Source organism: Gossypium hirsutum, chromosome D03, assembly GCF_007990345.1.
Source record: "Gossypium hirsutum isolate 1008001.06 chromosome D03, Gossypium_hirsutum_v2.1, whole genome shotgun sequence".
Taxonomy (NCBI): Eukaryota; Viridiplantae; Streptophyta; class Magnoliopsida; order Malvales; family Malvaceae; genus Gossypium; species Gossypium hirsutum.
Window position 1 is genome coordinate 15,480,594 of NC_053439.1, and position 12,387 is coordinate 15,492,980.

A 12,387-nucleotide genomic window follows, 5' to 3' on the forward strand; every position below is an offset into this window, starting at 1 on the left:
ATAAATCCTCCTAGTATAATCATACGAACTTAATTTACGTAAATGAGGTTCTAAAACCGTATTTTTTAACTCACCTAAAATGTGAGATATGAGTTATTATTGATCCATTGTCATAAAAGTAAGTAGAAATGAGTATTGGTGTGATGAAAATCATATTTGGAACTAAATTGGAAAAGATTTGAAAGTATAGCACTAAATTGTAAATTTCCCAAGTTTACTAAAAAAGGGTAAAGGTGTAATTTTCACCATTCGTGGATCCATATTAAAAATTATGAGTGAATTTTTTATATTTCATTGTGATAATGGCCTATTATTAAGAAGAAATTGTACAAATAGTCAAAAGGGGTAAAATAGTAATTTTCCCATAAAAAGGTAATTTTGTCATTTTTCAAGTGTTTTATATTGGAAATATTAATTTGATGATATGACTAGTATATGGAAATTTATTAGGCTATTGGATTATTATTTAAAGAAGAGAACCATAATTATTTTAAGGCTTTGGGCTTGTATAGTGGATTTGAGGCCCCTGGCCTACTTGAAAATTTTTTTAAGGATAGAAAGGTGTAGAACTAACCCCCAACAGCCAACAACAGTCGACCACACCTCTATAGAGATCCTTATATTCTCCTTCCATTTTCTTTGCATTTTTCTTTAAATCTCCTCAAAGATTTTGACATCTAGCTTAGGATTTTGTCAAAAATCACCTAGAAAACACTTTCATGAGCTTGAATACTCTCTTAAAAGTATTAATTTCAGCAAGGATATTTAGTGGTTCTTGAGAGAGAAAATGGAAGTTAGAGAGAGAAAGCTTCATAAAGATAAGAATGGCATTTTTCTAACTCTCGTTGAATGATATTTGAGTTTGATGATTATGAGAAAGTTTAGAAAGGGTTTGATTACTACTTTGGTTTGTTTTTTGTTTATGGAAATGGGGGTTTGTGGAGCAAGAAGTTTCCAAGCTAATTTGAGCATGGATTCAAGTTATGGTAGCTTGAATTGGTGTTTTAGAGCATCCAAAGGTAAGTACCTTGAATACTCATAATTATCTTATGCTAATATGTTTAGGAAAGTTTAATGGATTGTAGAACAAACATGAAAATGGTATTAAAATGTATGTTTGCAAATTTTATGAATTAAAGAGTATTGGGAAAGTTACAATTTAATGAACTTTGAGTATGAAGTGTCAAAATTGCTAATAAGGTGCTATGAGAGTTTAGTTTCCATTGAATGGATACAAAATGTGATTGAAATATGTGCAATTTATGAAATATAATGTTAATGTGATAAAAATGTGATTAATATGTATGTGTTGCAAAGTGATTGATAAAACCAACACATGGTTGAAAATAAGGAGAAATGTGTTGATAAGTCATTATCGAAAAATTTATTGATCAGTATGTTGTTACCACCACCTGGTTTAACTAATGGATGTGATATGTGAAAAAATTAAATAAGAGTTATAAACTAAAATTTGAATTTGTAAATGAGGTCATAATGACCATTCTCGAAGATTTGCTATTATGGCACCTGAACCGCGTATAAGCAAGGCTTTCAAAATGCCTAGATGTATAGCTAGACAATTAGTTCTTTAGCAAATCTTTGAAATTATGAAACTTTGAAATCTATATATGCATAAATAGTAAATGTGTTATTGCTCTTGATTTGTTAAGTTAATTATGGCTATATTGTGCCCTAACAAACTTAGTGAAATAGTAGTATACGATTGGCATGCCAATAGGGATATATATGTATTCTAAATTTTGCCTGGAGTTTGGTAACTTTATTTTTGTATACAAAGATCTGTGCATTCAGGCTTAGGACTTAGATGTAGATTGGTTGTGTAAGGATGGATGCACTTATGTGCAATGTTGTTGTGTGGGGTGGGTCCGGTGTATTTAAGTCATTTTGTTAGTGTTTATTTTAGGCTAATTAAATTAAAATCTTGATAATAAGATGTGCCTATGACTAAAATTTTAAAATATATTCTAAAGTGGAACATGTTAAGGATTAACAACTTAAAAGACTATAGGTAAAATAATAAATTCAAAGCCATAAGTGGAACTCATATGTGTATAATTTAGAAAGTTAAGTAAAAAAAAAGGGCTATAAACTTTAGTTTGGACAATACTAGTACCTTTAATGAGAATCTCAAACATGAATTCTCAATAAGAATCGTTAAAGAACCATTAATCAGTAAGTTGGTCTCCCTAATTCATAATCAAATTTGAATCAATTAAAATGGGGTGATATGATGACTTTGAACCTTAAACAATTCTTGCTAAGGAACTCAACATTAATATTAGGATAGGATAAATAGGTTTATCATTCAGTACTTACTGAGCTTTTTAAGCTCACGCGTTAGTTGTTTAAACATGTAGGTTTTGGACTTGTCAAGAAGCCATGGTGTCAGTTTGGGACCACCACATCACCCATCGAACTTTTAAGTTTTGGACTTGTTGAGAAGCCATGGTGTCAGTTTGGGACCATCACATCACCCATCGAACTTTTAAGGTTGTATTTCAAGTGTATGAATATCATTAGTGTTGATTTATTGGCATGCATATAACAACTTAGATTGAAGAATGATAATGAAATGTTGAATGAAAAGTTTAAATTATTTTGAATTTTCTTAAGTCCTTGTTTAAGCCATGCCACTTTTGAATGTTTTTTTTTGCTATGTATTTAGGCCAAAATGATCTTAAATTTTGTTTAAAATTTTTTTTGTTCATGATGAATTGATGTGATTTTGTTTAGGCATGTTTTAAGGTGTTCTTTAGTCAATTTTCAACTTCAGGGACCTAGGGCCCAATACCTCTATCACAGGTATCACACCCTTGTTTTCCAAAATGCGTTGCTGGATAGTATAGTGACCTAGGTTAGGACCTCAAGACCTTAGGTATCAATCCTTGAGTTCCTGATAATGCTCTTGAACTATTTTGCGGAAAATGAGCCTTTCAAGGCTCATATGTGCTCCCGGACAACTCTGAACACCTTTAAATCAATTCAAAATGGTTTTAAAACAAAATTTTCATTTTATCTATTTTCCATTATTTTATAAAAATACTTTCTTAATTATTTTCTTAAATAAATTTTCAATTTTTTTACAAGAAAGCAGTCTAGTGACATCTTCCATCTATAGCGGTCCTTAGGATGGGTACAAGGTGTTACACCTGCTCCTCACTCTCATCTCTTGCCACCTTATCCAATGGCTCTACGCCTTTTATCGAACAAGGTGAACCTCAAATCTCCGCCACCCTCTTCACCTTTGCCTAAATTCACCACTAACAAAATTTATAAAAAAATTAAAATTTTCCTTTCATTTTTATTTTATTCTTATTGATTTTGAAATCATAAAAGGATTTTTTTATTGATTTTTATTTTAACCTTTTCATCTATTTTAAATCATCCAAAAAAAATTAGATTATATAAATGTTATAATATCAAAATTTTAGATTAAATAAATGTTTTAACAATAACAACATTGTAGATTAAATAAGGTGTTGTTTGATAACAACATTTTAGATTAAACATAATTTGGTAATGAACTAATTATCACTTACATAGATTTTTCAAATATTTTTATTTTATTTTATTTTATATTTTAACATTATCCTTTAAATATTTTGCCTTTAAATTTTTAAAATTTTCATTAAATTATATATTGTACTTAATTTTAAAAATTATACTAAACATGTCAACACTTTATTTGTAAGTATTTAATTTTTTAGTTTATCAAACAATACATAAAAGTTATTAATAATAAAATGTATATAATGAAAATTTAAAAAGAAACTAAACCTAGTAACATTAAAAACTTTCATATTATAGGTTAGTTAATTTAAATTAATAATAATTTATTTTATTTCAAAAATTATTTAAGATGATCATTAATTTTATAATAAATTTAAATCAAATAAATAATATTTTTTTAATGTTGATCTAATTTTATTTTAAAAATTAAACAAATTTAACGTTATTGACTTTAATTACCAAACAAAAAAATATGAGTAAAAAATATAAATAAATTCTTTTTAAAAATTTACATTAATGGTACAATTAAAGTACAAATATAAATTCCAAACCAATAGAATTGAACTATTACAACAATTATCAAACACAAAAAATGAGTAAAAAATATAAATAACTTTTTTTGAAAGTTTAAACTAATGGTACAAATAGAAATCCAAAACTAATAGAATTGAACTATTACAACACAACTAGGTATAAAAATGTTCGAACAATTAGAACCAAATTATCACAACACAATTGGACTAAAAACTAGAAAAATCCAAACAAAACCAACTAACTCAGATTAAGATCCACACTTGGCATCAGAACATTATAGAACATAGTGAGACTTTAAAACCCACACAAATAATTACATATGATGGGTTTCAAACTTGAGTATTCAAAACTCGATACCTCCACTTTTGCCAACAAGCCAATGGCTTATCAACAAAAAAATGTAAATTAAATCTAAAATAAATTGATTAAAAATAATTCATGTTAAATTAAATGTGAATTACTAAACATGAAAGCATCCAAACTAAAATGATAACCTAAAAATTTAAAGCCTTGAACATGAAATGATCTGAATGCAGAAAACAAAAAAAAACCTAAAATTGAAATCTCCTAAACGTGAAAATAAACGGCATGCACTAATCCAATAATTTTAAAACATGGTTTAACCCGATCTAGATTGTTCTAACCCAAAACCAACTCGACTAAATATGTGAGGCCCTTTTTCAAACTTAAATGTTTGAAAATAACCCAAAAATTTTAAAACCTATTCTAGCTTGATCCATTCAATAGATATTTGTAAGACCTTTTTCATGACAATAAAGCACATTTTATGATTAGTCGTTTATCTTTTTGAAGATTTTCTGTGATAAGAAAATTAACCACTGTTGTCAATAATCAATTCCTAAAAAATCATGATGTATAACAAAAAGGTTTTTTTCCTCATCCAAATTAATAGATTTTAGGGTAAACTATATAAATAGTCACTCAACTATGCCCGCATTCCTGTTTTGGTCAACCAATTTTAAATTTTTTTTATCAGGCACTAATGTTTGAATTCGTTCCTGTTTTACTCAGCCGCTGTTAAATTGACAAAAAAGTCTTTTTCTAACTAATATAATAACACATTTAACCCTCAATACTTACTTATTCTATCATTTTGATCCTAATTTTGAATAATTCAATAAATTTAACCCTTCACATTTACAAATTCTATCAATTTGATCCTCAAACTTCCTAATCAAAGTTTTCAACTTTTAAAACAAAGGCATTCGACATCTATTAATTGTTTCATTTATGGTTGAAATTATCCAATTTGGTAAATAACTCTTTTTGTTTATATTTTTAAGAAATTAGTGCTAGAAATTAACTAAACACCATTTAAAATAACAGAAAACAAAAAATTTTAATATTATATAAATAATAAAATTATATAAATAATTTAATATTTGTGAAAAATAAATTTTCAGTTTGAGTAGCATAATTTTGGATTTTAATTAATTTGGTAAATGATTTGGCACTAAATCATATTATTAGTGATACATATTGCTTATTTTGGATTTAAAAATTAAAAAAATAATTAAAGATAAATAGAACACATAATAATCTCTTAACCAATTTATAAATTTTAAAAATAATAATAATTATCAATGTAACAAAAGAAAATTAAATTAATTCTTTCACATTTTTTTCTTATGAAAAATTAAATGTTCATACTTTTTTTACTATATAATTATTAATTGAACAATTGGATTTTTCAAAGCCATATTTTTTTTAACTTTGGAATTAATTTTCAATTTTAAGGACCAACTTTGAAGAATATTTCTATGTACCTATAAGGAAATATCATATTGTTAACGACAAGAGTAAATTTAAAATATTTTTTTATTTTTTTTTCATTTTCTTTAACCAAAATTTTATCAATCAAAGGGTTATAAAATATTATATTTAGAAGAAAATTAATGAAAAATAGAAAAGGAAACAAGGTTTAAGATAAACTCAATGTCATCAGCAATTGGCTTGGAAAATTGCTCGTTAATTGAGAGAATTTTTTTTTTGTTCTTTTTCAAGTTTTACAAATTTATAGACGTGGAATGCCTCTTTTTAGAAGTTGGAAGCTTTGATTAGGATGTTTGAGGATCAAATTGATAGGATTTGTAAATGTGAAAGATTAAATTTATTGAATTATTTAAAATTAGAATCAATTTGATAAAGTAAATAAGTATTGTTAGAAAAAGGTCTGTTATCAACTTAACGGGGTTGACCAAAACAAGAATAAACTCGAACATTAGTGTTTTTAAAAGTTGTGGGGAATGGCCAGAAAAATATAATTTCGATCCGAGCTTGAACCTTGCAACGGAGCAATACTTCCCTATCCGTATTTATTATTTCTGATTAATATAAATTTCAAAATTCAATTCCCGGCTCAAATCGGCTTTCTATTTCTAACATTTTTTTTTCTTTATTTTTTGAAATAAAAGCTTGCTTTTATTTATAGATCAATTAGAATCAGGTAAAACATCTAAGAATGAAGCATCGTTAAAAGAAATAGAGAATCTGGCAAGCTTATAAGCCTCCATATTGTTGTCTCTACTTGTCCATAATATCTTTATATCTTGTCGATCCCAAATTCTGTCCTCCAACACTAAAATTTAAAATGCCAAAACAAGCAAGATTCATAACAAAAAGGTACGAAGCAAAATTCATAAATCTATGGAAAGTGAAGGCAACAGCTCTTAGAACAAGATAATGTAAGCTCAAGTCTAGCTAAACATTGACTTCCTTAACCAAAAGCTACAACCAAGTTTCACATGTAACTGTAAAACTCTCCTCGTCCCATGCGAACACTGTCCAAGACGAAGCCTTTCTTGTGTCGTAACGGAGTAAAGAACCTGAACAAATACAACTACATAAGCCCTCAGTCAAAAGGGAAACTAAATTATACATACCCAATGTCATCTCTAACCTCAACACCGTGGTAATATTATGCTGGAGAAGTTAGCCATCGCTTGTCCATGTGAAGGCCAAAATAACAATGGTAAGTGAGAAGAAAATAGTTCCGCTAGCAAACAACCACATGACCTTGCTCGGCCCTTGTTTCAGGCTCTCTTGATTCCCCAACTCAACATCTTTGAGAAGCTCCCTTACTTCATCCATGTCGGAATCCTTGGCTGCTTGGAGTAGTCTACCTTGAATTTTCCCAAGCTTAGTGAGTCTGCTATCTCCAGTTCCACCCTTAGCCGACCAGATAAAACCAGTCATCTTCCAAAGAAGAATACCCACATAGATGGCAACAACACAATCTACAGAATAATGGTGGCGCTCTCGTACTTCCCGCTGAGCACTGTGCATAACAAGCAGCCATATAAGAACTGAGCTAAACCCTCCATAAGCCTCCTGCAAGTTAAGATGTTGAAAGGTCAATGACTCTGGTCATTTATGAATTGACAACAGCCATAACAAGAATGAGAGACCATGTTCTGAGTGAATTAAAACAATACCGTCCATGCCATTGCAGTCAGCACAGCAACAAACATGTGGCCACTGTATACAAGGTCATTGCAGCCGCCCCCAGCCTTTTTAAGCAGACTGTACCATGAAGATCCTTCTGATGTATTGGGTCGCAGAAAATCTATTAGGAAGCTCATTGAACCCCAATCTGGACGGTAGTCTGCAGTGTAATTGACAGTATCAACTGCAAAGAAGAGGAGAACTTTAAGACATACTTCTGGAGACAGGGAAGTAACAAATAGATACACTAAAAACAATAAAACACCTGCTAAGAATATAGACCTAGAAATATAAACATATAAATTACCATATGCTATATCCCGTTCTATTACTTGACGAATGGCATTAGCATCAGAAGCATAAGGAACATAATATTTCTGAGCCCAACGATGAGGATGTCCAGGGATACTATAGCGTGATGAAGCACACCATGGGCGGGCTGATGGCAGAATTGTAGACGCAAAAGTTATTGCACGTAGAAGACGGCCGACTGCCATGGTAAACATGTATCGTGCACCTAATCCAAGACCAGGAGCTTTTACAGACTCAAATAGTACAGAGAAGGCCAACATTATAAATAACATCAAGTAATGGTGCAAGCCAATGATGTGAGCCCTTAGTATCTCAACAACTGCTTCAGGAAGTTTCTCATTTAGTGCCAGGAGCAACCATTGACCAGTATCAGGAAGAGGAGGCCTACCACTGTTAAATATTACAAATTTGAGAAATGGTCCCATTAAAGTTTGATTATATAGTTACAAATGAAGCAATTTAGGAAAAGAAAGGTTTTGTTTTAGTTCCTAGAGAATACAAATCATGCAGAAATTTAACATCTTAAGCTACTATCAACTCTGATTTATATGTCATGTACGCATTTCAAATCATTACACAATGACAAAGATCCTCATTAAAAATGTTTAATTATTTAAGTTCATCTGTATGTACCAACTATGAAGTTAAAATATGATTCATTCGCATAGTCCCTGTTAACTTTTTGTTAGATCCTATCCTTGTAACTATACCTAATTGCTATCACATTGTAAATAAGCTGCATAAAATACAGCATTCCAAGTTGAATTCTCACTTTTGTCCATACAATAACTTATGGGAAAGAACTCAATTAAAGAGCCAAAGAAGAAGTTACAGTTGAATTCTCACTTTTGTCCATACAATAAACTATTCAAAAGAAACTAATTTTATGATTTGATGATATTGATCTTCTACGTAGATATACCTGGAAGGCATGTGTAAAAAGTTACAACAACTACGTGTCTTGTGTGATCGATGTTTTCATAAAAATAAAGTCAGATAGAAGTAAACCATCACTTGAAAAAGCTCAGTCGTAAATTGCCCTCTTCTCAGGAGAGCTAGGTGTCTCAGATTTGAAATCTTGTCCAGATTCAACTTTCTAATCGCACGTGATGTTTCTCAAATCAAAATTCAGGAAAAGAATAACAGATATAGAATTCTTCATCTATTTCCTCTGTTAAACTTCACTGTTTATAAAGTGAGAAATAAAATGTTACCATCCATACATTCATGTTGCTATCTATATCCAGCTTATATAATAGATTATAAAACACATGGCAGTTGCCTTTGAGCAAAAAGGAAGAACTTCAAAGAGGAGAGTTAAGACTTGAGACCATGGGCAACATGGAAGATATTATACAAACTCCTCTTAGGGACTAGTTGGATGGATGATGAGATAAGTTCCGGTGAAACTAAAAACAATGGTGGCCATAAAATTAGTTATTTGATATTTATGGGATTATTAAGAACATATATAATTTTAATTTCATTAATAAAATAATAAAAGTATAATATTTTTTATTTATTTTTATTATTGATATAATATTTATATTTTATTTAAATAGTGATGTATCATTTGTATTCATATAAATATTTCATCAACTATTTATTTATAGCGGTTTATTTTTATATCTATACTATTAGGTTGATTGAGTTGGTGACACCCATTAACCAGGTCCCAACTCAGTTGAAAAACTAATGAAAGCGCATTCTTTTTATAAAATAAAAAACATTACTAGAGGGTATTGATATCATTTTATATTTTATGTAAAATTTAGAAAAATGCAATGAGACTTTAACCTAAAAGAACCATGGTTTTCAATATTTTTATTTTACCATTTCAACTAAAGCCTTACTTGTTTTTTACATTAACTTTTTATAAATATATTTACTATATAAATTTTTTTCACCCACATTGTGGGTGAGCCATAATCTAGTAATTAATTACTTCCCTGAAATCTACATGTTTGCACTTATCTATTTATTCCCATTTATTTTTATATAATTAATGACATAAAATCATTTTATTTAGTCTAGCAACTTTAACTGGAACCTAAAGGGTTCAGTTGAAAATATAAGGTGTGGCGTGAATGAAGGATTCCAACATTGTTATGCAAAGACTATTGTGGTGCAATTGCATCAAAATTCAAGCAAATCACCCAAAAGGTAGGTTCAGTGGATTCCAAAGGCAGCCTTAGAAACCCAGAGAATCACTGCTCGATTCTATAAAGGGATAGTTTTCACAATAATAAGTGAGAACGAACATCATCAGTTGAATACGGGCATACCATTTTAGATCAATTTGGTGCAGGCAGATGACAAGCACAAATGTGATAGCCAAAAAGTAGAAATCAAAGCATGATTGAAAACCCTCTAAATACAAATGTAAGAACTCTATTCATACAAGACCTTTTCAACAATCAAATGAGATTAAACAAATTACCTATAAAACAGTCAGTGACAAGTGTGTTTCTCCTCAAAAATTCCACAAAGCGGTGGACTTTGAAGAATACAAAAAAGATGCAGGTATGAAGAAGTTTCTGGAATGGAAATTGAAATGGACCCAAGTTTCAATTTCCTAATTCCGTACCATGCTGCATGGTTGTATTGACAGAAAACAGAGTCAGAGGTCTCCGTACATAACTTTCTTCACTACTGGATCCTTCTATCTATTTTATCATTTGTTTGGTTTAAAACATTCTTAACTTGAAATCACCAAACGGTGTAAGACAAGAGTAACCGATGATGTGACATAAGGCAATCTGGTTTAGCAAGTGGTATCTCAAGCTCATTTATTACAGTCATGTAAAGATTGCATTCATTTTGGAAAGAAAAATCTATGAAAAATCATTCATAAAGGCACATAAAAATCAAGTAAAATGGATCATAAATGTCATCCAATTAAAGCTCAAGATAGATTGGAAAACGCTTCTCAAACTGCAAATTATCATTAGCAGGATTCAAATTGTAAGTTGACAACTTTATAAAGGCAAGAAACAATGTCCAAGCCTGAAACATCTGGAGCAAAGCTGGTCGCTCTTAACACTAAACTTCTATTTATTTGATAAAACAGAACTTATTATTATTGCTAATCATATATCTCTTCATGATAAGCATTTGAGACTCTCTTTGCAAGCAATAAATCTGGAATTGTGATCCAAACTACTTAATATGTATTAAAACTAAATCAAATCACAGGCACTAATCATATCGATGAAACTGAAACTGAACCCAACAAAAAACAGCGAAATAAACACAACCCACGTAATAAAATGCGAAGAAAATGCACAAATCAGATAAAATCAGATCGAACTTAAGGTGGTTCAACATTTAGGCCTATTCCAATTTCAACGCGAACAAGATGCAAAGTAATCTTACTTGTGCCAATTGAGTCCAAGAACAACGGCAACGAAACGAACTGTGCAGGCTTCAAAAAGAAGAGCTGAGAGCATAAATATCATCGAAGCAAGGAAAGAGATGGCAGCTCGAAACTCGGCGCTCCAGTGACGGTAAAAGGGGACGCGCGTGACGGCGACGAGGGCGAGTAAAGACCAGAGTACGGGTTGAAGACGCTCGTGCCACGTTGGGGATAGGATGCGTAAATAGTCTACCGCCACGTATGTCATCGCAACCACCCCCAGCCCCCCACTTTTCACCGCCGGCCACCGCATGGTGTTGACGGCTGTAGTGAAGAGTAGCGTTTCTTCGGCAGTGCTGGTTTCAGCTTGGCTTGATCCGTCACAGAGATTGCGATACAAGAATGTCGGATCTTGGATTTTGAATCCTAGTGTTAGTCAGACATAATAAAGTAAGCTGATGATCTCAATTAATAAGTTTTCATCTTCTTGTTTGAGTTAATTAATTATCAGCTAATTATTATGATTACCATTTTTTTGGAATATAGAACAAAATGATTTTTTTTTTCATATAACTTTCGGAAATAGATTTTATCAAATGAAAATGTCTCGACGAGTAGTATAATTTTCTTTAAGGAAACGAGTAGTATATAATATATTATTTTTAGGTTATTTTATTGTATCGTATTTTATATTATATTTAATTATTAGAAGAGAACAGTCTTTGAAAACATATTAAAGCAAAAAAAAAGTGATTTGATTATGATAATTTATATTTAAGAAATAATATCTTAATTTTCTCAACAACAAAAAAAAAAGAAATAATATCTCAAGGGTTACATTGTTAATTGTCATGTTTTTCTTTTATACATTAATGTTTTTTATTTACAAATTCAAAAGAAGAATCAAATAAAATCTCAATATTTTATCGTATAATTTTATAAAGTATAAGTTTTACTCTCAAGTCTTAGTTACAAACGCAAGTTTTTTTTCCTAAGAATCTGTGACTGATTAATATACAATAATATTATAAAAATAAAAAACAAAATTAATATTTATTGACTAATATCTCGTACCTACACCGCGATTCCATTGGAGAGACCCTGTTTTGTGGGTAAAGCCACGTTTTCTTAATTTCCAAAATTTCGAATTATTTAATTTAATTATATATAATTTAATTTAATTATTAAAA

At 30.2% G+C, this 12,387-nt stretch overlaps 1 protein-coding gene and 1 long non-coding RNA gene across 2 annotated transcripts; one reads left to right on the top strand and one right to left on the bottom strand.

The window, feature by feature from the left end:
- Positions 1-593: 593 nt before the first annotated feature.
- Positions 594-2,624, top strand: LOC107950953 (uncharacterized). The gene is made up of 2 exons (XR_001698282.2): positions 594-1,019; positions 2,379-2,624. It is a non-coding gene; the product is annotated as an uncharacterized lncRNA (long non-coding RNA).
- Positions 2,625-6,558: 3,934 nt separating this feature from the next.
- On the bottom strand, positions 6,559-11,818 carry LOC107950783 (uncharacterized). Its single transcript, XM_016885741.2, has 5 exons — positions 11,218-11,818; positions 7,838-8,232; positions 7,521-7,714; positions 6,986-7,416; positions 6,559-6,911 (listed from the first exon to the last, which is right to left on the bottom strand). Exons 1-4 carry the CDS (start codon positions 11,508-11,510, stop codon positions 7,018-7,020), a joined length of 1,281 nt encoding a protein of 426 aa, XP_016741230.1. The 5' UTR covers positions 11,511-11,818; the 3' UTR covers positions 6,559-6,911; positions 6,986-7,017.
- Positions 11,819-12,387: the final 569 nt, after the last annotated feature.